The sequence below is a fragment of the Rhinoraja longicauda genome, chromosome 32 (assembly GCF_053455715.1).
Source record: "Rhinoraja longicauda isolate Sanriku21f chromosome 32, sRhiLon1.1, whole genome shotgun sequence".
Taxonomy (NCBI): Eukaryota; Metazoa; Chordata; class Chondrichthyes; order Rajiformes; family Arhynchobatidae; genus Rhinoraja; species Rhinoraja longicauda.
In genome coordinates, this window is record NC_135984.1 from 15504833 (window position 1) to 15530759 (window position 25927).

Sequence of the window (25927 nt, forward strand, 5' to 3'; positions counted from 1 at the left end):
TTTACAAGATCTAGACCAAGCTGGGATAAGGCATAGCAAATGCAATTTAACTCTGACAGGTGTGAGATGTTGCACGTTGGTATCTTAAACCAGGGCATGACTTGCACATTAACTGGTAGAGCCCTGGAGCGTGTGGCAGAACAGGGAGCTCGAGGGGTACAGATACGCAGTTCCCTAAAAGTGGCATGTCAGGTAGATAGTGTGGAGAAAAATGTGATGGCTGGCTTGCCTTCATTGTGAAGGGTGTTGAATTTAAAAGTTGTTACGTTATGATGCAAGTCATTGGTGAGACCACACTCAGAGTACTCTGTGAAGTCTAGGTGCCCAGCTATAAGAAAGTATGTCACTTAGGTGGAAAGGAGGTGCAAAAGAGATTCACCAGAATGTTACCTAGGCTTGTGGGCCTAGGAAAGGTTGGATAGGCTGGGACATTTTTCTTTGGAGTGTAGGAAACTGAGGCGTAACCTTATTGAAATGTACAAGATCATAACAAGATCATAACAAGATCATAAGGGGCAGGGATGAAATGGAATCTGTCTTGTTTTCCAGGCTGAGAGCTTCTAAATTTAGACAGCGATGGGTTTAAGTAGAGAGGGGAGAGATTTGAGAGGGACCTCAGGGGCAACTTTTTCCACTCAGACTGTAGGGCTTATCTGAAATGAGCTGATAGAGGATGCTGTAGAAGCGAATACCATTACAACTTTTAAGACATTTGGACGAATCAATGGATAGGAAGGATTTAGGGAGTTTTGGGCCAAATGCAGGCAAATAGAACTAGCTCAGTATCTTTACTTGGTCGACATGGACAAAGTGCCTGTATCCGTTGCTGTACAAATCTCTGACTCTCTTTGTCATGTACTGCAATTTTACATTGAATGTCCACACGCATCTCCAGTGACTTCAGTTGAATCTTGACTTGTGTGCTGTCCATATAAAATATGTATGTTCTCCATATGACTGAATGGATTTCCCCTTGGTAATCCAGTGTCCTCCCACAACCCAAAGACATGCTGACAGTTGAATTAACTGCGGCAAATTGTCTGTAGTGTTGGTGAGTGGCAGGAGAATCATGGAGAAATGATGGGTATGCGAGGGAGAATAGGATACTCAGACATAAATGGTGGAATGTGACTGATGAGAATTCTCATAGACTCAATGAGTCATATGCCCTCCTCCAGTGACCTAAGGAAATATGGAAAATGAAATTATTGGTGTAGTTGCAGGCAATTAAGTCAATAAGTTAATTTGACCACAGTTTTTCTTTCCAGACATGTTGCCTGAAGTAAGCATTTACAACAGGCGCTTATTTCAGATTTTCATGATTATTATTTTTTTTAAATTAATGAGCAGTAATTAATGATTTGTCTCTTCATTGAATAATGGACTAACTGGATCCTGCTGTTTTAATGGTTGCACATAATTTTTGAACCCCCGAGGGTCCAAATATGTAACATGTCTCACTGTCACAGCCACTCCACGGAACTGAGAGGTAACCAGTAACAGCAGGGCACAGATCCTGAGGCCCTGACCCGAACCTGCTATGAGGAGCTTTCGACAGCTCTCTGCTTTCAAGAAATTTGGAGCTGCTCTTAAATGTCTTTGGTGATCAGAAACTGTTAAAAGTAGCTGAAAAATTAATATAATTTAAAATATACAGTTATTAAAAATAAATAATATGTTTACTTTTTAAAAAAGTATTTAGGTGATAGAGCTTGATTAAAGGTGTTAACATTAAGCAAAATAAAATTATCTCTTTTCAATCGAGAACCGTGATTGGGTTTGTGGAAACTGTGCCAACCATGGCTGACGTAGAGCTGACAGGACAGATGTGCATTCAACCCCTCTGCTCAGGATGTCTGAGTACATACCCATACTTAGTATTAATTCTAGTAATGTGAGAGGACAGATATAGCTCGCCAGTTTTTCTCAGTGAAACTTCGTAATCGCGGGGAGCATGATTTTGCCTAATATTTAATCAAACGAGGTCAATTTTCTTTGCTGTACTTTGCATTGAATACATTCCAAATTTGCTTTTTCCACAGATATTGCGCTTGCAAAAGTAGAGAAACAATATGCTGCTGAACTGCACAGGCAATCTCCAAAAGATAAAAGCAACAAATCATCCACAATTCGGCGGAGAAAGCGGCCTCACATACATGTGCGAGGTCAACACCTCGACGAAACCGCCAGTCCTGTTACTACACCAACTGACGAAGAGATGGGCCAGAGGATTAAACATGTGGCAGGTAAAAGTTTGATCCATTGTTTTAGCTTTGAGTTTTTATTCCAAAAACCTTTTGTGTTTTATTTCTGAGATTGCCAGACAAGGGAAAATTTAATCAGGTTACTAGGAGCTGTTACAGGTTTAACATTCAAACATTGTCAAATACATATCCATGTCTTCTTATCTCCCATTTTTTTTCCTTTTCATTTCTGGCCTTTGCCAACCATCTGCCAATCTAACCTGTAACAGCTTCACCTGTATTCAACCAAAAATTACCGACTTTGTCCTGCCCCCATCTCTTCCAGCTTCCTCCCGTCACCAAAATCTGAAGAAGGGGCGTAACCCAAAGTGTTCTGCATGTTCTCCAGGGATGTTGCCTGACCTGCTGAGTTACTTCAGCACTTTGTGTCTTTTTTTGTAAACAAGACTCTGCAGTTCCTTGTGTCTCATTATCTGGCTTTAATTTACCCCACAGGTTCCACTCAGACAAAACACATACATGAAGAAATTCCAGGAGGAATTCATCTTTACAGTGTTTCCAAGTTATTGCTCATCATAACCTTTGTGTAAGTACCTTTATTATAAGGTGTTTTTCCTGAGAAAATTGTGTGTGTGATATTGCATGTCTGTAGCCAAACTGTTTGGTATGTCCGTTGGAATTTTTCTGTGAAATGGAAGCATAGTTTGTTTCTAATATAACCTAATGGATTCCCCTGCTAAATGGAGAGGCGCCAGAGATGTATACTTCTAATCAAGCATAACTGACATGGTTCCCCTGATTTTAATTTTATCTGCATTTCATTTAATGTGGATGTTGCTGGTAAGGTCGCATTTACTACCGATCCCTAATTGCCCTTGAACTAAATGAATTGAAAATCCACCTCAGAGGGCAGTTGAGAATCAACCTATGCTGTGAACCATCTAGACCAAATTGGGTGTTCGTACGTTCTGTCATGGACCAAATGGATCCCTATGACATGGTATTTGTTTTATGCTCACCATAATTGATACTAATTCTTAATTCCAACTGTTTGTATTAATTAATTGAATTTAAATTGTTCTGATTGTATTTCTGTTCTTGTGTCTGGACCATTAGTCTGTCGTTCTGGATTACCAAACCAATATAATAACCACACTGTTTCCTTGAGATGTAGTAATATTAAGAACCATCCCAATCCCATGCTGTACACACAATGTACCGTCAGGTTAATTTGTAGGAACTGATGCATGATTGGCATCATTTCAGCCCACTGAATCTTTAATTGCTATTGCTCAATATTTTGAAATATTCTGATAAGACAAACAGGAGAAAATACATCTTGTAGGCTGTGAGTAGGCACATGGCTCAATAAGAAAGGCATATGTTCATCATCACTTAATAAGACAGAAGTCAGGCGCAGTATATTGTTTAGTATCTGATAAAAAATGATGGTGAAATTTCAATGCCAATTAACTCTGTGTACGGCCAGTTTAAGAGCTGAGAAAGTGTTAATTCTGTACACTGGAAAACATTCCCTTCCCTTTAAAAGATGCCTGGAAGTTTGGAAGAGTTGTGGTATTTTTCATTTTTCTCTCTCTGAATCACCGAACAAGAGGCACCAAACCAGGTTTGTTTGTTGTGTTTAATGGTGCATACCTATTTTGTCTGAAAATTGACATAAATGCAAATGATGCATAATATGTGGCTGGGATCTGTTAAATAGTCTTGGGGTATAATTGGGTTAAAAGTGGTAACAGAAGCTGCTTTATAATAAAAATAAAGATAAGCAATAATCGGGAGTAAATGAGATTTATAAATATCACATAAAATTATTGCATCGAACTGCGAAAGGGTCATTTAAGATTTCTATGCCATTGTGTGGATAATGGTCAAATTCTGCAATTTGTAAATTCAGAATTTGCTGGGGGTATATACCAAATTACATTGAATATATTCAAATTAATTGATCATTATGATTTATGACCATAAAAGGGTAAAATCATGTTCATAGCATTATTTCAGGATAATTTGTGTCAGCATGTGAATCTCAAATTGTGTCAGCTTGTAATCTCAAATGAGGAGGTGATATCTATAATTTCAAAATTGGCCAAGGTTTCCGGACAATTTTGAACTGCTACACTGGTAGCCTTGCAAAAAACATGAGTCTGTCATCATCCTCCCCATTGGTTTCAAGAAATTGCTGTTTTCTCTCTTTTAAAACTGACAAATTAGACCCTGTTATTGATGAGATAAGCTGCCTATTAATCTTAACGAATCATGGTCTTGTAAGGTAAAGCAATTTGAGTGGCCTAGAAAGGAATCTGTAGAGTAATTATCCACTGGGAGATTTTGGGTCATTTTTTTAACTTTAAAAATGCAACATACTTTTAATGGACAATTCAGCATTGACGAATGTTGTCAGCCTAATATGGGAGAATGGGTCTGAACAAGGCTACAAAAATGTAATTTAATTTCCAACTTATACTTGTTGTGAATGCAGCCACGTTGTTAGTGTGGGATTTTGGGCATTGAAAAATTGTCCTCCTTCATAATAATCGTGGGTATGCATGAACTACTAGTATTTTTTATTCAAAGGGTCAAAGCTATTCCAGACTCTTTCAAAGCGCGACTAATTATTATATTTGGAGTGTGTCACGATATTTAGAACATATTATTCTGGACCATTTTCTGCCAAGAGCATATAAATGTAGCTGAAATTATTATGTATACATTTATTTTTTGTCAAATTTTCACATTTAAAAATTGGTGTACTTTGATTTTCAGCTAGGTCCACTGTTTATGACATTGTTTGTTTTGATTGGCATGTTTTGAGTAAATGATGTTGGTGAGCCTCCATTTGAGATAACAAGCATGTAATTGATCTACTGTAATCACTCTATGCTGGATGTCTAGAGACACTTTCCTTTCTGATCTCTATTTTCCTCTTCTATTTGCTGCTCTCTTTAGGATCTGTTTAAGGTACAGCTCTAGTTATTTCACAGTCTCTTAAGTTGTGCTTTCTATTAGATACCTGCTTAACAGAAGGACTAACATTCAGTTGGACAGACTACTTAAACGTTGGCTTCAATTAAATATATATATAATTTGCAAGGGTGTTGAATTGTAGGGCAGGCTGTTTTCTGAAATCTCAACTGAAGATATATTATTGAAAAATTACAAAAATGCAACAGATGTTCAATTTTTAATTTGAAAAAACTAGTTTACATTGTGATTAGTTTTACAGCCTCAGAAGCTAATTCAGATTCTCTATACTATTCTGCATAAACATGCTGTAATTCATACAGAAAATGTGAATTGTTTCATACCAACATCAACCATAGGATAATTCAAAAAAGTTTATTGTACCGAATGCCAATCTGCAGATTGTTCATTTATAGGCTGTATGTGTGACTTGTTCATGGAAAATTACTCATTTGCATTGCTAATTAATTTTTTTCAAGCCTTTGCTGGGAATTGATATGGCACCTTCCAAATGAAGATCTCTTCATATATTTAATGTTTGCTTTTTTTTTGTTTCAATGTTGATCTGTTTAGTGTTATCAATTCTGAAGAGAGTTTAGGAGATTGATTCCAAAGCCACTGCACCGGTTTCTTCCCATCCTTCTCTATTGACATGTTCAATTAATTAAGTGACTCCATTGTCAACATACCAATGCATAGCTTGCCTTCTAGTATTTTAGAATCATCGAGTCATACAGCACAGAAACAGATCCTTCTGCCCAACTTGCCCATGTCGATCAAGGCGCCCCGTCTATGCTAGTCCCACCTTCCTGCATTTGGCCCATATCCCTCTAAACCTTTCGCATCAACATACCTGTCCAAATGTTCTTTAAATGTTATTGTTATCAGGCTTCAGAATGATCCTTCCATAATCTAGGGTACTGTTCAATTCACCGCTATTGAGGACAGGGGACTTTGTCTAAGACACTGATGCACTACAACGCAGTACAATGCTGTGAACTATATTCTGCACTCTGTATCTTCCCCATTGCTCTATCGTACTTGAGTTTGAACTGATTGTATCTATATAGGGTATATCTGATCTGTTTGGATGGCATGCAAAATAAACTTTTTCACTGTACATCAGTACATGTGACAATAATAAGCCTAAACCTTAACCTTATAGTTCCTGCCTCAACTACTCCCTCTGGCAGTTCATTCCATGTACCACCAACCTCTGTGTGAAAAATTGCCACTCTGATTCCTATTAAAACTTTCACCTTAAACGTATATTCTCTGGTTCTTGATTTTCCAAATCTGGGTAAAATGCTGTGCATTCAACCTATCTATTTCCCCTGATGGATTTTATACACCTCTGTAAAACCACCACTCAGCTTCTTGTGCTCCAAGGATTAAAATCTTTGCAGTCCTTCTTAAACAGGCACAACATTAGCCACCATCCAGTCTTCTGGCACCTCATTCGTGTGTAAAGATGATTCATTTAACTCAGCCTGGGCTCCTGTAATTGCTTCTGGAGCTTCCCACAGTGTATTTGGATACATCTGATCAGATCCAGGAGATTTATCGACCTTTATGTGCCTTAAGACGTCCAGCACCTCCTCAACCGTAATACCGACTGCCCTCAAGACATCTCCATTAACTGTCCCAAGTTCCTCAATTTTCATGTACTTCTCCATAGTAAAAATAGAGGAGAAATAGTCAGAACCTTGCCCATCTCCTGCATCTACACACAGAGATGGTTTCTGAAGGGCCCTATTCTCTCTCTAGTAACCCTCTTTCTCTTAATGTACTTATAAAAGTCTTACTATTAACTGCCAGAGATGTTTCCTACCCCCATTTTACCCTCCTGGTTTCCTTCATAAATATGCTCCTTAGTTCTCGAAATTCCCCCAGGGCTTCACAATCCCAGCTACCTCTACCTGTCCTATGCCTACTTCTTTTTCCTGACCAGAGTCTCAATTTGTCTCGCCATCCAAGCTTCCGTACCCCCGCTTGCCTTGCCCTTATTTTAATTTTAATTTGTGGGCCCTCCCAGTCTTTATCCATAACTATTTTAAAGCTAATTGTGGTGTGGGCAAGTTGGGCCAAAGGGCTTGTTTCCACGTTGTATTACTCGATGACTCTAATAGAACTCCAGTTGCTGGTCCCAAAAGGCTTGCCCAATGACACGACAGGCACTTGCCTTTCCCAATTTTCTAAGAGTAGATTTGGCTTTTCCCTATTCCACGTAGGGCCTTCTACATATTGCTTGAAGAAACATTCCTAAATACATTTGACAAATTCCACCCCATCAAATCCCTTGGCACTCAACAGTGCCAGTCTATATTGAGAAAATGAAAATCGCCAATTTGACAACCCTCTAATCTAACTTTATTCAATTTCTTGTCATTCGTATGTGAGCCATGACTAAAAGTCCCATGAATTATTCTTGTATGTAATCCACCAGTTGGCATATCTTAGATAAGAAAGAAAACCTCATCTAATTTCCCCATCCAACATCCCATCTGATTCAGTGCAAATCAGACATCATGGAGACCAGGCTGACAGGATTATAACCATGGTCCTCCCTGGATGCTCACAGTTATAAAGTATTGGTAGATCAGGAAAGACATATTTCTGTAGGTTGTTAGCATATTTCACAGATGTCTCAAAAACAAATCAAGTTGAATAATTATTTTTAGGTGCAGTTGCTCTTGAAATGTGGCAAATACATAATAATTTCAGAATGTGAAACAGTAGTAAAAATGCCTGCTATAATTTAAAACAAATATGTTTGCCATCATGGATTCGGAATATAGGGACACAACCAGCTTATTTAGCCCTACGATTCTTTTGGCTTTTGACTATGGTTCACTTGTTATGTAATTCAAGGTACCCACTTCTGCCTCATGTCATATGAATTTTGGTTAACAAAAACCCATTGGAAGCTTAAATATTAACAAACATCAATTTCTAATTAGTGAGAGTGAGACCAAAACTCTGTTCTCATTTGTTGAATGTCTCTTGGTAAAACTTGGTAATAGCAATGCTTCCATTTACACTGTTTGCACCACCACCTCTTTTGGTGTCATTGTCAAATTTGGAGATCGTACATTTTATTCTATCATCCAAATGGTCAGTAAATCCGATGAATAGTTGAAGTCCCATCAGAGAGGTTTATGGGACACAGCTAGTCCATCATTAACATAAAATAATATATTCTTCTATCACTAATTTACCTGTCTCTTCAAAACGGCCTATTAAGTTTATTAGAAATAATCATTTTCTTATAAATCCATACTGACCTTCCCAATTCAGTAGAACATTTTCAATTATCCTAGGGAGCGCAGTGATTCTCTAACTGATTTGATGATCTACAGTTTCCTGGTTTCTCTCGTACTTTTTTTGGATAGAAAACCGAAATTAACAATTTTTTAAAGGAAGGAATGGTTCCCAAATTGAGAGCTTTCAAAGACTAGAATTAGGATATATATAATGATCTCACATACTTTAATGATAATGCAATTGCAGATTTTAATTTATCATCAACAATATAGATTTTGTTTCTCCATTGGCTCAGCTATTTATCCAGAGAGCACATTATTTACAAAGATTAGAAAGGCCTCTGATTCAATTACAGATTTAAATTATTGTTGCAGTTCATGCATGTAAATAAATAATTGTTTTAACCATGGATACCCATGTAACCATGCCCCAGGATTGACACAAAATGCTGGAGTAATTCAGTAGACCAGGCAGCATCGCTGGAGAAAACTGATAAGTGAAGCTTTGAGTCGTGACTCTTCAGACCTATTACAGGGTCTGAATAGAGTGGAGAGGTAGAACAAAACATGGCAGGTCACAGTTCAAGGGAGTTTTGATAGCCAGATGTTATGACAAAGACCAGAGGTGAACACACACACACACACACACACACACACACACAAGATGTAAGACCAAACGATTGGAGAGTTGCAAATTGTGAAGTTAGAGGATTGACCAGGTACGAATTATGTAGCTAGAGGAAGGAATGTAGTGGAGGGGGAGGGGTGGGGAAAGATAGGTGCAAGATCAGCAGAGCCTCAGGGGCAGAATTATGCCCTTGCCTGGGAGTTGGTGCCAGGGATGCTGGATGCTGGTTGCATATTTGGCAAGAGAGAAAGACAGCATATAATATTCAGGAAATGTTGTTTTCAAGTATGATTTTGAAAGCCCGTTTACGCGCACCAAATATCATGATTGAAAAGCTCAGTGTGACAATGAGGCAGCAGAAATGAATGATATTATTTAGCAGAAACAAATCAAACAGATTTTCCAATTAAATGTTTGTATTAAACACAATCTGTTTATCTCTGCACGACAACCAATCAATAAAATGATAAAGCATTGAACATTATATCTGTTCTATCCCTTGGCTCCTTGGTCTTGGCCTGAGTGATGATTTTAAAAATCTTGTTTCCTTCAGCCTGGTGTTGCTAGTATTTCTGAATATGATGCTGTTTTACAAGCTGTGGATGTTGGAGTATACGACGCAGAATCTCAATACTTGGCATGGAATTAGGCTCCAGGAGAGGTATTTGTTCCTTTGTTTTATACTTAAGTAAAACTTACCTAAAAGAGACCTAACCAAATAAATAGCTTAATTCGGTACTGGACTTGTAACTGTGCTTTCCTTCTGCAGTCTGATAAGTTTATATCTCATAACATTGATGACAGAAATGTTGTTGCATTTTCCTGTGATTGGATTACTTAAAATAAAACAGAAATGGCATCTCTAGCATTAGCCTCATAAAATCATACTCTTTAACTCACTCCAAAGCAGTCCTCAACATTCAATTCAAGACTCATTTAATACATGAGGCCCTGCTATTCCTTAGCCTCTTAAATGCAGTAGAAATTAGGGCAAGTGGCATCAAACAGGCATCCAATCCTACATGATGTTTCTAAATGTGCCTCACATTAAAGCATCATGCACACAGACGTGTATGGAATAATTCTGGTACACAGACTTCTGCCTTAAACTAAAAGTGGCCTCCAACTACAAGGTCCGTGCACTTCTCAGTATGGATGTTTGAATGAAGTTAAATAAGCATATAAAGGAGATGTGACTAAAAAAACAATTATGATTGAGTTGCGTGAGGAACAGTATGAGGACGTTGTAGTGGAGCTCAAACACCAGCATGGATTGGTTTGGCCATATTTTCTGTTGCATGTGCTATTTAAAAACATCATAAGAAGAAATCAGAGATAGGGGACTTGTTATGGGGGGGTTATGAATATTCACCATATTTTTACATGGCACTTTGACTGTATCTCCTGGACTGTAACTTCCTTGTGAAATGGATGAATTAAGCCATTGCATCAGTAACCTGAAAGAGTATTGCAAAACATATCACTAGAGCAATAATCAAACAGTTAATGAAAGAAGTATAAAGTAATCAGAAATGTTGCATATTCACAATGTACAAATAATGACTGTAGACTACACAGTCAATTTAAAATAATCATCATTTAAGTACAACTATTATAAATACATAAATTATATTGATCAGTAGACAAAGAGTACATACATTCAGGAAGCTACAACTCTCATCTCAATGCTGTTTCCTGTACAGTTGGGACGATTGGTCTGATGAAAGAGTGTGGCATTAGTTTCTTCAGACTTTGGAGTATATTATTTCCTTTTTAGAGACAGAAATATACTTGTTAAAATCATTCATCCATCAATATTTTTTATTTTTGCATTAAAGATAACAGTTAACTAGAGAGACTAAAAAGAGAAAACAAATGTCCCATCTCTACAAGGTATACTACATATACTCAATCTCTCCATTTGATAACTAGTATTTTTGAAAACGAGAGACAAAAAAAAATCTGAAGTCAGCCAGGACTAAGACCATGTTATCGAAGAGCCCAGTGACAATGTGGTACAAATTCCCCTGCAGTGTTCCCAAAAGAGTGTTGCACAAGGAATTGGATCAGGAAATTCACCTCGAGTCATAGGGATTGATTTGAATTGGAAATGGTGACAAAAGTTATTTACTGTAGGTTAAATACATTTTCAACAAGAAAACAAACTGCCGGGGGAACTCAGTGGGCCAAGCAACATCTGACTGGGTGGGAAATGAATTATTGATGTTTTGGGGTTAACTCCCTGCATCAGGACAGAGAGTGGAGCATGAAGTTAGCCAGTATGAAAAGCAGAGGGGGAGGGGTGAGACAAGGAGGGGATAGATGGGCAGAGTAGGGGTGAAAGATGGTGGCAGAAGGAGCCAGTGGAGGTGGGGTGGAGTGAGGACCCGAGTTAGGAGGGAGACAGGTGAAAGCAGACAAGTGGGAAGGCGGGTATAGTGGAGACAGAAGCGAGGGACTAATTCTGGAAGATGATATGCAAGTCTTGGAATCTGACAAGTAAAGAAGGTGATGATGGGAACCATGAAGGGTGAGCTGAAGGGCAGATGGAATTGCATATGATGGGTGAAGCCTGTAGGTAGAAGGTGGATAGAAACAGAGGGGAAATTAGATTGCTGCAAGGAGAGAAAGTGGGGAATGCACTATGTATAAGGGTTACTTGCAATTGAAAAATTAAGTATTCATACTATTGGGTTGTAGACTACTCAGGCGGAATATAGGAGACAATGTTTTTCTGGTTTGCATTGGGCCGGGCCTCACCATAGCAGTGGACATGGCTGAGGAGAAACAAGTCTGTGTGGAGATGGGAAGGGTAGTTGTAATGGTATGCAGCTGGGAGCATGTGGTGGGCTGAGCACAAGTGTTCTGCAAACTGGTCGCCTTGTCTGCACTTGGTCTTGCTGATGTAGAGCAAGCCACATCTGGAGCACCAAAGGTAGTACACGAGGTTGGAGGAAGTGTATGTGAATCTTTGCCTGGAAGGGCTGTGTAGGTCCCTGAATATTAGCAAGGGAGGAGGGGTAGGTACAAGTGTTGCACCTCCTATGATGTTGGGGTGGTGCCAGGGGACAGGGAGAGGTGGGTGGGGAGAGATAAAGGACTAATGGCTAAAGTAAGGGGAAGATGGAGTTTGTGATGTCTTCCTTAAATTTTCCAGTCATCTTTCTTCTTTATTAGATCCCAGGACCAGTGGCTGAGAATTTCTTTTGTCCCAAAGATGCTGTTTGGTTGCCGAGTTCCTCGAGCAGTTTTCTTATTGCTGCAGATCCCTGTATTTGCAGTCTCTCATGTCTCTAAATAAATTATATGTTATTAAAAAATTAAGCACTGTACAATTGACATTCAAAGCAAACTATTTTTTGTTTTGTTTTATAAAAAAACTTGGAAGTTGTTTTGTACTGTTTAGAATTTACATTGGATCTGGGCAATTTTTAAAAATTGGGTCAAAAATACTTGCTCAATCTATTTTATAATGAATATGTGGAAAACCATTTATCATAATGCCATCTTTATTTGATAGCATCAGCAATTGTGTGTTGCATGGTGTGCTGCAGCAGCTGGTACAAACCTAGTTCTCACTACAGTGGCTCATTATCCCCCCAATTATTCTTACATTTTTCCTTTTGTTCCATGCAGCAAACTGCCCCAGTCTCAGGTGGAGTGGGCCCAGCTATTAGAGTCACAACAGCGTTACCATGACGCTGAACTTCAGAAATGGCGGGACATTTTAAAATCATCAGTGGTGCTTCTAGATCAGGTGAATGCTCTCTCATTGACTAATACAGTTATTGGTAATGTATGGTTGTCCGATCAGATCTTCCCTCTCACCCCCCCCCCCCCACCCCCCCCCCCTCTTCTGTTAAACAATGGGAAATGTTTCACTGAGTTCATTGAACTGGTTACCAGAAAACGACAGGAAGATAAGAGAATGAAACATGGCTCAAATAACTTTTTTACAGCAGAAGTATTGAAAGAACAGCTTTGGGTTGGGTATCTGAAATGGGAAAGTATTTCATTTATTGATTTCTTTTAAATACAAAATTCTTCAAATTTAAGTGAACTTGTTTTTGGATCTGAAGATCCTTCAAAAATGCTTTCCAATGTCTGAGGTCATTTGGCATGAGTGCAGTGCCATTGTATGAAAGACAGCAGCTAGAACTATTGAAGGAATTTATACCAATGTTAATTTGAGATAGTTGGTTTGAAAATGTTATTTCATGTGTATGTTTTCATCCTAATGACAGTCATTTTTTTTCATTCACAAGTATTTGTTAATACTGCTCTTTTTTATTGCCATTGTTAATTAGAAGCAAAATATGTTATGATGCTTTTAGTGTTTGTCTTGTGGACACAGAAAGGGAGTTTTTGCCCACTTTGAAGCCATGGCATAATTAATCTAATATATCAGGTAGGCTGGATTAGAGCCTCCTCTGCAATTAATACTAATGTAAGTTATACTGCTCGTATAGATTCTGGAACTTCACCTCTTTAATTTATCCCACAGATGAGAAACTCATTAATAACTCTACAAAAAGGCATTGGTTTGCGTGATTACAGTTCGGAAACAGACAAGCATGATCGATTTCACTGATGGGCATTACCAAGGCCGAAGAGGGAATTGTGTGCAATATATGTTATGTATAAATTATATATATGTTATATATACATATATATATACATATATATATAATATAAGAAATAAAAAGACACTGGAACCGCAGGCTGAGTTGGATCCCCAGGATTGCGAATCAGCAAATTCACGATTGACAAAACCAAGATCCTGCACTGATTTTAAAAGCTGTAGCAGAACTACTGAAGCATTGTGGAAAAACAACAACCACGCTAATCTGCCTACACACTCCAGTTATAAATCCTAGAACATTGTACTGTAAGTGTAACATCTCACAAAAGCATGTAATAATCTGTAAGCTATCTCTTTTATGGAAGATATGTAACTGAAGTGCCATGTGAACTTTGTTTAAAATAAGGTATTCATCAAACAGATAGGAGTAGGCTGAGGGTCTTGAAACTGTTACCAGTTAATTCTGCCTGCAGAAACATCAGATACATCTGATTTAAGATTAACAAAATTAATCCAATGTATTGATTCTGGCTCCGAGTGAATGGTTAAAGAAACTGTGAATATCTATATTGATAAAACTTGAAGATTTTCTAAGTTACAAGTGAAAAGTTACTGGAATCCTGATGAACTGACTTAGTTATTTATTATTGTTAAAACACTCTAAACAATCTATCATAGGCAGGTCCAAGAATATATTGAGCGAAAGCATGTTTCTGTTCTGTTACCCTCATGGCAGCATGTTTAAGAGTTGCAGATTGCTCATCTGAGCATGCGTGAAGCCTGATAATGAAGCATTCCATGTTTTACGATGAAATGTTATCAGTTTGTTAGGGATGAGTATCATGATCAGCATTGTTAACATATAGAGGCACCTACAGGAGAAGAAGAGACCCCTGAGAAATGTGATGACATGCCAGTCTAATCAATTTGAAGTTCAACATTGTATGATGAAAAATTGAACATTTATAGTCTATAATAATTGTCCCGGACTGAAAAAAATTGTGATTTCAATTTTCCAGCAGTTTAAGAGGAAAATATTGAAAAATACATCTTAAAGATCACTATAGAATTTGATTCACAGATCAGGCAGGATCTTATTAGATGCAATGAGATTTTTGAGTGTTATGGCATTTGATGTCCCTTATTTGAAAAACCGGGAAATTGTGCTGTGCACATGCTAATCCAGTGTATGACAGATGCAATATTTAGTGACCAAAATTCAATGTTGTTGCCTTATTAGAACAGAAATCCAGGCAGTTGTAAGTGTAAAAAGATGCATGCTTTGTGAGGGTATAGTTGCAGAATTGATAAAACCAAGTGACCGCAGTCAAGTAGTTTAATCCAGTCAACACTGAACTAGTGCATGCCAGCGCTTTAACTTATGGTAGATTTTTTTTGCATTAATAATGCAAGAATAAAATAGATTTAAAGTGAATTTCAAAGATAAATACAGACTGTTAAAGTACAATCTTTAAACATGGGTCTGTGAAAATTGGTGCTCATGAGTGAGCTCTGGTATGAACAAAAGATCAGCTACTAACATAGTCCAAGAAAATAAATATTTAAATAGTTTATTTATAAGTGCATTGTGTCAGGACTCATGTGTGAATTGATTGAATTGGAAGTTATGGTGTAAGGATTAACAGATGGAGAATTGCCTCTTCATTTTGTTCAAAGATTGATCATTCATCCGTGATAATTCTTTTTAATGAAAATCCCCGAGCTCTTTTATTTAAAATTGGTGGGCCAAATTGGAGGGAGTGTGGGGAATTCTGGTGTTTTCAAACAAAATAGTTTGGACAGATTTCATGCTCCTCGGTATGAAATTTGTGGCAACAAGCACTATGTATTTCACAGGCAGCTGTATTACTTTCCAGCATTGTAGATTGCATTTGGAATATTTACTAGTCATGTGAAAACTGATATGTCAAAGTTGTCCAATAATTTCTGAAATGAAAACACCACAATTTAGATTTATTAAAAAGACATGGACTCCAGTAACTAACCATGCAAATGCACCTTATGTAAGGGTGCAGCTGTCTGGACAATTATTTGATAAGTGATACAGCTGCCAATATTTACCTTTTCGATAGTCAGATATAGTAAGATTTGATATCAAATATGAGGTGCTTTTAATATGACTGATACAACATTTTAAAAAGAAAATATTGCTTTCTAAAATGAACAAACCTTTCTATTGGTCAGACATTTTTGCTGCCAATCAGAAATTTAGTAATATTTAATCCATTAAGATGAGATGTGAATAGACAGTCATCTGACCGCATTTTAAATTGTGTGGGCAGGTATGCCTAAGTGCACTATTTTCACCTAAGAACTGAATTTTTCAGTGCAATGGATTGTGTAGACCATAATAGTTTGTCTTAAGGACACGACCATTGTATGAACCATGTCCCTGATCTGCTTAAATCATTGGGAGTATTGAGAAAGGCTGTGTCTAATTGTTATATAGATTTTGGATGGCAAATACTGACAAATCCACTTCTAACTAAATTATGGCATCATATTTTCTTTAAGCAGGTCATCCTCCTTCAGTGTTGTATTCACTTTTTATTTTGTTGTACATTGCTTCTACACGCAACAAAATAGTAGAATCATGATCCTTTGCAGAATGCCACTGATCAGATTCAGTAGGCAGTGTTTGTGATGTCAATCACTCTATATATAGCATCATGTTGATGAGTACAGGCTTTCCTTTTTGTGCTATAGTAGTAACTTATTTTTTTTAAACTCTGGATTACACTTTTGTTGCCTTTAATATTTAATTTCATTTTTTCAGTTGATGTTATGAGATTCAAATATAGAACATAGATTTGCACTGTAGAAGAAAAACATGGATATCTTCATGCTGTCTAGCTGCTCATACTCATCTTATTTTTATTTCTGTGCTTGGTATGGTATAGGATTGCCAGAATATAATGAATTGAGTTGAATATTTTGTTTTTGAATTAGCTAATAAATGTGGCTAGTTTTGTTCTGAGTTTTTACATTATGTGTAACACCAAACGTCAGTCAAAAGGTCAGATCTGAGGGTAGGTTTACAAGCCTATAGTGAGTGAGAGTGTGTATGAGTGTGCATGGGAAGGCTAATTTGCACAACATACAGAAATTGCTGTAACAGACTACTGACTGGTAACCCATGAATCCATTTTTAGTTGCACAGTGGACACTGTTGAGCAGCTCAAAATGAAAGCTTATTCTCATCAAAACTAAGCAATTATTGTTTGAATATAGATAACACCGTGCTCAGTGAGTTACCTTAGTGAAATATCCCCCAACTTTCTATTCAAAAAAAGATTTGAAAATTTACCTATTTGGAATCGCCCGGTTTTAAACTATATTCTAAAGAATACTGAGGGGAATATAAAATCCCAACAGGATGTTTGATGAGGATAGTGTTTTTATTTACATTCTTATACATTGTTTTATTTCCTGTTTTAATCTGGATAATGAGTAATAGTTTGGATGACCTGGTTGAGGTTTCATCATTTCTTTTTTTTTTACGTTAGCACAATTTTACCATTGTAGAATTACCATGGTGTAATAGAGGTGATAAAGTGACACCATGCCTGAAAATAAGTTGTGACCAAAAGAATTGAGTTTCAAGCAAAGTTTGAAATGATATGAATTTTAGTTAATTTTATTGAAATCATTTATTTCTAAATCATTTTGTAATCATATGGCACTTTTGAAATATCAATGTATTAATATTGCTTGGAACTAAAATGCATTTGCAGAAATATTGTCCTGATTGAAAATGATACAAGTAATGCATATGAATGTTCAAGACCTACTTGTACATATTTATGTTCTTATTTGCTTTCTCTATGTTCATGGTCATGCACATTGGCCATCTTTATTTCATGATTTCTATATCGTATGGTTAAACAAGATTGAACGCAGCACCCATCAATCATTCACGAATTCAGTGTATTCTGAAATCAGATAACAGTAGGTGTTCCATGTCTGATCGCAGAGACAGTTGAGCAGGCAATGGCAATTAATGATTGATGTGAGCCGATAAAATTTGCTTCTTAGTCCTCCAACATAAAGAGCAGGAAGGATGTGTTCATTGTGAACTAGTAGTGGGTCACTACCCATTGGTAAAGACCAAAAATAATATGCATATGCAATTAAAGTGTCTAACCTCTCGCCGAGGCCTCCACCGCAGTTGATTTGCCCAAAAGCTACCAGTGCTGGCATTGGCTAAACTTTGGGGGACTAGTTTTTACATGCAGTGCATGGAGGTCAGAAAGGAACCATGTATTAGACCACAAATGATGAGGGAAGTTTCAAAATATACTTACTAAATCTGGAACCAGTGAGAACATGATTGCTGCTCCTTAACCTATGTTTAAAGATATGCTAGTTGTTGCTTTCCCACTCCTAAAATTATTGCTTCCTTCTCCCCCCCCCCTCCCCGATAATCAGCAACACTCCCATCCATAAAAAATGCTTTCTTTCCAACCTTTCCTCCCAATTTCCCATCTCTACTCTTATTCTTCCAGTCCATTCATTTCATCATTTACACAAAGGTGGCTGCTTTTGGTGTGGTGGTATGATCAGAAATCTTTTATTGAGGCCAAATGTAAGTTATGTCACAAAACTCACCAATTCCACCCAACTCCAACAAGCCCACTTATGCACCGTATTCGGATATCTGAACTTCTAGGCTGTGGACCTTGGGGTTTGTACCATTCCTCCACACATACGAAGCAGTGGTTTTTGTTGCACACCTATTAAACCTATAATTCAGGCACTGCCTGTACTGTAGTCATCCTCTTCATTGATTATTACTCAAGGTAAAGGCTGTATTATTGCAATTCCTTTCCCTTGAACTCAAAATTCAATATAGTATTATTTCTGAAAAAAATGAACAGCTCATAAAAGGTTTTGCAGTCAGTTACCGTACTAATGTCAAAATGTTAAATTCTGTTTACTGCTCTGCTGTATGGTACAAAAAAGTAGATTCATAACAATGGAATTTGCTGTTCAATAGTGTTTTTTTGCCTGTATATTTTCAGCAATCAATGGAAAGCCTTTTTATTAAACTGACTGTAGTTTTACAAGACATTGAACAATGATCATTTTACTGTATACAAGATTTGAAAATGTGAATATGATAATAATATAATTTAAGAGAGACAGGATCTGCCTCAAAGTTTGCAATCTTTTTTGTATTTAAATAATGCAAAGAATCAAAAGTACAGGCAATTCCCACATCACAGAGGTTGTGTTCCCAGAAAACATCCCATATTGCTATTTTCCGTATTGCAAAGCCATTTTAACTGTGCAGTAGTTGAAACAAAAATTGAGTTGATTTATTTCCTTTTTTCCCCGCACAAATTCATGAGAACAAATTTTATTCTGTATCCCAAATTTTGGATTAGTAATTTGTGAATTCTATATGGGCAAATTTCTGTAACCCAAATGGCTGTAACATGGGGGTCGCCTGAAATCGTAGTGATTGCATTGCGATATTTTAAATGAACACAGCTTGTGGAGGGTTGAACAAATGAATGTTTACTTCAACCTTTCGAGGCTGATACTCAGTAACATTATTGTTTTTGATTCAACAATATTATCAATTGAAGAAAATACAAAAGATTTTAATGGGTACAAGAATGCAGTGGAAATTGTAGTGTAAATGCCCTAATTGTAAAAAATGATTTCTCTATCCCCATGTTTCAATTAACTCTCCTGAATGTACAAGGAATGAATTGTTCCCCAGGAGAAAATTTATCCTATTTAATATGATCTTCTCATTGAACAGCGTAATTGTTAACTGGCTGTTGCTGTACTATAATGTAATTTAGTTCATCTAAACATTGCGCCCACTGCAGACAGATTTTTTTTCAAGTTCGATGCATGTGATTCTGATGCTGCCTCATGTTAGCTTGCAGGGTATGCAACCATCATCAGATGAAGTGAGGTAAAATTGGATTGTCTTGACTATGCCATGACATTAGGTAACAAACTATCTTAATGTGCATTGAAGAAAAAGGTACATTTTTTTAAAGAACTGTTTTGATCTCTGAATATGAAACCTAATTATGAACTTTGCGCTGTGCGCAGGTTTTAATAGCCTTGCCTACTAGAATTTAGGTTATCATGAAAACCCACCTGCAAGTTCATGTAAAGTAGAAACAAGCTATGAATAAAAAGTGTTGAAAAAAATCTTTCATACTTTCGTCACCTCTCTTTTTTGGGTGATGTTGAAGAATTACTTTTGGTGTTCAAAGATTTATTTTCCGATTTGTTAAGGTTTTAGAAAAAGTGTTGGAAAATTTCACAGCCACACATGGCCTACTTTCAATCCTTTTGTTTATCTCAGATTCGTTTTCTGTATGTACTTCTGAAGGGAGAGCTAATGACAGTGGAGCTTAACAATTAAAGTATCTTTTTAAAAATGCGCTGGGAAATAATTTGCATTAAATATTGTTTCACTTGCTTGGAAATGTCACCATGGAAATTAGCAACGTACGTAAAATGTTACAGATTTTTGTGGAAACACTGATCTATACCAATTTGTGCTATATTTAAAATAAATATTTATCTCTTCATTAAGGGCTAAACAGAAAAGAGGACAAGGATCTAAGGAATTTGAAAGATTCCAGCCAAAGTATTAACTTGCTTGTGGGCATGTGGTAGGATAAGTTGTAACATTCAGAAACCTGTATTTGCCCATTTTATAGATTTCCCAGTCCATACTGGTTTGAAACCTTCAAATTATATTTTGCAGTATGCGTAATGTGTTACATTGTAAATTGTACATTGCATTATCAAAAGAGAGTTCAGCACACCGATAGTCATGTTTATGTACTCAGTTCCAAATGATATCTACCTTAACCTAGAATAGAAACACTTAAGTTTACTTAGACATTGAGAAAAAATAGCATGCTTCAATCTATAAAGTATTGAATTACTGCAAGTATTTTAGAAATGAGTCCCTGTTAAATCCAACTTCACACTAACCTGAAGGTCTATACCATCCAGGGTGAAATCTGCTTTTTCAAAGACTTTTCAATCACATTGGTAAGATATTATGCCATTTTATTTAGTTGCTTCTGAATGATTTGGTAATCAGAGCAGCAGGAATTAATAACAATGCAAAAAGTCACAATCTCAAGTCTAAGCCAACATTTCCCACTAAGCAAATGCCAGTGAGCTTCAATCTGTTAACCTTAACTTATATTTTAAATCTTTTCTAAGTATGCCTGTGTATATCTGAAAATGAATATTACAGATATACTAGTCATAGCTGCATTTCCCACTAATCTACAGAACAATCAAAGAATACAAGGGAAGTTATCATTATGAGAGCATAATTATTTTGAAATTACAGCTCAGAATTTCTGGACAAGTAGGTCTTGTCCTATGATTTTTTTTTTGTCTGATCAAAAGAGGCCACTATATACATCATAAGAATGATGCATTGTTGAAAGATATCCATCTCAAAAATATGATGTTTGGCAAATTGGTTGCAATTTTTATTTAAGCATTATTGAGAACTAATACACACAGTATTTGAGCAGCATTTTACCAGAAACAGACATGGATTGTGTTCCTCCTTTCAATCTTATTTAGAAACCTTGCCCTTTACCTAAATATGTGCAGTGGCCTCTGAACTGAGACAATCTCAGGAATGAGCGAGGATCGCAATCAATCACAGAAGGAATATTTATATTCAAGGCCTAGGGACTCCATTGTAAACATGTTTTTTCTTTATATAAGAACTAATAATCCCTCATTTGATGCAATATCCTGGAGATCTTGAATGTAAAAATTGTGAAGGAATTATATAAAGGCACCTTATGTCTACTTAGTATATTAGTTTATCTATTTAGCACATAAAGAATCTATCAAAGACTGGTGAGCTTAAATAGGGAATTATTTTTCAAAAATACTCTTAATTCCCTCCTTATTATTTTTTTCTTGCAATAAAATTAACTAATTTCTCATCAAGCACCATCTAAATCTAAATGCAGTTCAATTTTTCGACAAGATGTTCCAGCCAAAACTATTGTAAAATTCTGCAATGCCTAACTCCGCTGATCAACGGAAGCCCATGTTGACAGTGTTATGGGCAGAAAAGAGAGCTCCTAATTCTTGCTCTCCTGCAAGATTCCTTCTAATTCTGTTGCTAGTGCACTGACCAAGTCTTCTACTCATACGTTTCAAAAATACAAAAGGCAAAGAAGTTAAAGTTTAGTCTAAAAATCAAAAGATAGTGGATTTAAAAGTTCTCTCTGTCCTTTTGTTTATCTGTGGACATCTTGTGAATATTCTTGCCAATTATGGTATCTCCCTACTCTTATAATGCACCAATCGAAATTCTGTGTTCCATTTCTTCAACTTTAATTTCAACTTCTTTGGCAGTAGATTTAACCTTCTGTGGATGGTTCCATAAATTAGTTTTTCAGTGTTTTAATGACCTCAAAGACTATCTCCTTTTCTCGGCCTCATTAAACACGTGCACACATGATAGACATGACATATGAAACGAGCCAACCTTGCGATTTCAGCTAGTATACAAAATCATTCTCGTCCCATCCAGCATGATTGCTGTCTCTCAGATAATGGCTTAATCACTGAATAAGAAATCCTGATTTCCAAGGGAAAACTATTGATTTCCTGTTATTGTCCAAACTGTCATATCTTTCTACAGAATTATTAAGTTCCAATTGCTGGGATCATTTTGCTATTCCTGAAGCATTACCTCTCAATCAGCTTTATGTGTTCTATCAGCATTCCAACATATTCATCAACCCTGAAAAGCACGATCGTCCAAAACAAAATTAAAGTTTAAACATAGTCTATAATTTCCTTTGCTCCAGTTATTGGCATATTTTGTTTCTTTTAGATGATGTCCTGCTTCTAAATATATTGTTATATAGTTTTAGTTCCAAACATAATTCTGTTAGATCAATATTAAATGTTATTTCTCAAAAAGCGATGCCTTTGATAAAAGTAATTGGCAGGATCATTTAGATTACTTTTCTTCAGTTTCTTACAGTGAGAGTCTGAACCTCACTTTAACTTTAAATATTTTTCCCTTTTTGATTGCTGAGGCAGAGAATTCCACAGATTTACAACTCTCTGACTGAAAAAGTTTTTCCTCATCTCCGTTCTAAATGGCCTACCCCTTATTCTTAAACTGTGGCCTCTGGTTCTGGACTCCCCCAACATTGGGAACATGTTTCCTGCCTCTAACGTGTCCAACCCCTTAATAATCTTATATGTTTCGATAAGATCCCCTCTCATCCTTCTAAATTCCAGTGTATACAAGCCTAGTCGCTCCAGTCTTTCAACATATGACAGTCCCGCCATTCCGGGAATTAACCTAGTAAACCTATGCTGCACGCCCTCAATAGCAAGAATATCCTTCCTCAAATTTGGAGACCAAAACTGCACACAGTACTCCAGGTGCGGTCTCACTAGGGCCCTGTACAACTACAGAAGGACCTCTTTGCTCCTATACTCCTCCTCTTGTTATGAAGGCCAACATTCCATTGGCTTTCTTCACTGCCTGCTGTACCTGCATGCTTCCTTTCAGTGACTTATGTACTAGGACACCCAGATCTCGTTGTACGTCCCTTTTCCTATCTTGACACCATTCAGATAATCTGCCTTCCTATTCTTACCACCAAAGTTGATAACCTCACACTTATCCACATTAAACTGCATCTGCCATGCATCCGCCCACTCACACAACCTGTCCAAGTCACCCTGCAACCTCATAGCATCTTCCTCACAGCTCACACTACCACCCAGCTTTGTATCGTATGGTGTGGATAAGTTTTTAACATCCACTACAGGTCCAGAGACACCCAGTTACATTGACTACATCTTCTCCTACCCTGCTTGCAGTTTGGACTTCATTGAATTCTACCAGTTCCTCCAACTTTGTTATATTGTTTTGAATTATAACATGATCCACACATATGATTCTTAAATGTGTAGGAATCTGCAGGTTTAAACCGAAGATCGGTACAAAATGCTGGAGTAACTCAGCAGGACAGGCCGAATGACCCGACCCAAAACATCATCGATTCCTTCTCTCCAGAGATGCTGCCTGTCCCGCTGTGTTACTCCAGCATTTTCTGTCTATCTTTGATTCGTAAATGGCTCTCAAATTTTGTCTCTTCTATTTTCTGCGCATTTGCTCTCATTGCCTTAACTCCCACCCAACACAAGGTTCTCACCGTCCACTAGCCTCTATATATCCTCTGTAGTTTTCACCACTACGAATGATATGCCTCTAACAGAAACATTATCCCCTTCCCACCCCTTTCAGTATTTGATGGAATCAATCTCTTCTAAAGGCCCTTGTTCACTTTTCCATTTACACTAATACAGACTTCTCTTCTCACAGCATCTTCCCAAGTAACTGTGGGAGATGCAAAACCTTGAGGAACCCAAAATCTCCTTCCAAGTGAAACCGATATTCATGAATACCTCTTCCAATTTAGCATTGCATTTGTGATGCTCACGAGGTGCAAATTAATGTTTGATTTCTTTCTTGTTCATTGGAGGAACCAAATGCAGATTGGATGCCTCTCTTCCCTTCCATTTGGTCCACAAGGCTGACTGAACTTCTACTTGCCTGCCACTTTTGTTCTCCTTCTCAATACCACTCAAACTACTCTGTCATTAGCTTTTAGAATGTCATTGAAGCCCAATAGAAAATCAAGGAATGGCATCTCATCTCCTGATTAGAAATATTACAGCTCTCAGGACTCAATGTTGAATTCAGCAAGTTTAAGTTTTCTTCCACAAATGCTCAATGCCCTGCTTGTTATTTCTAGCATTCAATAGACAATAGACAATAGACAATAGGTGCAGGAGTAGGCCATTCAGCCCTTCGAGCCAGCACCGCCATTCAATGCGATCATGGCTGATCACTATCAATCAGTACCCCGTTCCTGCCTTCTCCCCATACCCCCTCACTCCGCTATCCTTAAGAGCTCTATCCAGCTCTCTCTTGAAAGCATCCAACGAACTGGCCTCCACTGCCTTCTGAGGCAGAGAATTCCACACCTTCACCACCCTCTGACTGAAAAAGTTCTTCCTCATCTCCGTTCTAAATGGCCTACCCCTTATTCTCAAACTGTGGCCCCTTGTTCTGGACTCCCCCAACATTGGGAACATGTTATCTGCCTCTAATGTGTCCAATCCCCTAATTATCTTATATGTTTCAATAAGATCCCCCCTCATCCTTCTAAATTCCAGTGTATACAAGCCCAATCGCTCCAGCCTTTCAACATACGACAGTCCCGCCATTCCGGGAATTAATCTAGTGAACCTACGCTGCACGCCCTCCATAGCAAGAATATCCTTCCTCAAATTTGGAGACCAAAACTGCACACAGTACTCCAGGTGCGGTCTCACCAGGGCCCGGTACAACTGTAGAAGGACCTCTTTGCTCCTATACTCAACTCCTCTTGTTACGAAGGCCAACATTCCATTGGCTTTCTTCACTGCCTGCTGAACCTGCATGCTTCCTTTCATTGACTGATGCACTAGGACACCCAGATCTCGTTGAACTCCCCCTCCTCCTAACTTGACACCATTCAGATAATAATCTGCCTTTCTATTCTTACTTCCAAAGTGAAGAACCTCACACTTATCTACACTCAATTTGAATTTCCAGCCAAGGTGGGTGCTCTGTATCTCTCAGGTATGACATTGATTTTTTCTTCTCTTCTTTGTCTTCTGGCAATGCCTTCTCAAAAATCAGCAATGCCTTCTCAAAAATCAGCTGCAACTAATACAGCTAGCTAGCGGCCTACAACTATTTGTATCGCTTTTGCTTTCATAAATATTCCCTTTGATCTTTACCCTAATCTGTAATATCAAGCATGCCTGTTTTGCGACTTTTCCTAATCCTGATAAACTTATTGACCTGAGATTTTGACTCTATTTCACCAACCACAGATGGTGCCTAATTTACTGAACATTTCCAGCATTTTCTGTTACTGTCTGAAAAATCAAGATCTCTAGTTTTGCCATAAAGATTAATACAATCGTGAAAAACAGATTTCAACCTGGCTCCTTGGACGCCTAAATAAGTTATTTTGTCATTATAGTGAACAACTCACTGAACTACAAATTTCATAATACCCAATATATAAATTCACAGCTAGCAATATAAAAATGGTGCTTTAAGAATGAAAAGCAGTAAAGTTGGGCAAATTTTTATCAAGTCTTAAAATTCATTGTGTTGTGTTCAAATGGAAAGAACCAAGCT

At 37.4% G+C, this 25927-nt stretch overlaps 1 protein-coding gene across 22 annotated transcripts in view; it reads left to right on the forward strand.

Moving 5' to 3' along the window:
* LOC144608748 (protein Aster-B-like) overlaps positions 1 to 20074 on the forward strand; it is a 395300-nt gene extending 375226 nt beyond the window's left edge. For all 22 annotated transcript variants that reach the window (XM_078426805.1, XM_078426806.1, XM_078426807.1 and 19 more), the window contains 5 exons: positions 2043 to 2246; positions 2700 to 2790; positions 9631 to 9738; positions 12714 to 12834; positions 13582 to 20074. In XM_078426805.1, coding sequence (XP_078282931.1) covers positions 2043 to 2246; positions 2700 to 2790; positions 9631 to 9738; positions 12714 to 12834; positions 13582 to 13668 — 611 coding nt within the window. In that variant the 3' untranslated portion in view covers positions 13669 to 20074. The remainder of the gene's footprint in view (positions 1 to 2042; positions 2247 to 2699; positions 2791 to 9630; positions 9739 to 12713; positions 12835 to 13581) is intronic.
* Positions 20075 to 25927: the final 5853 nt, after the last annotated feature.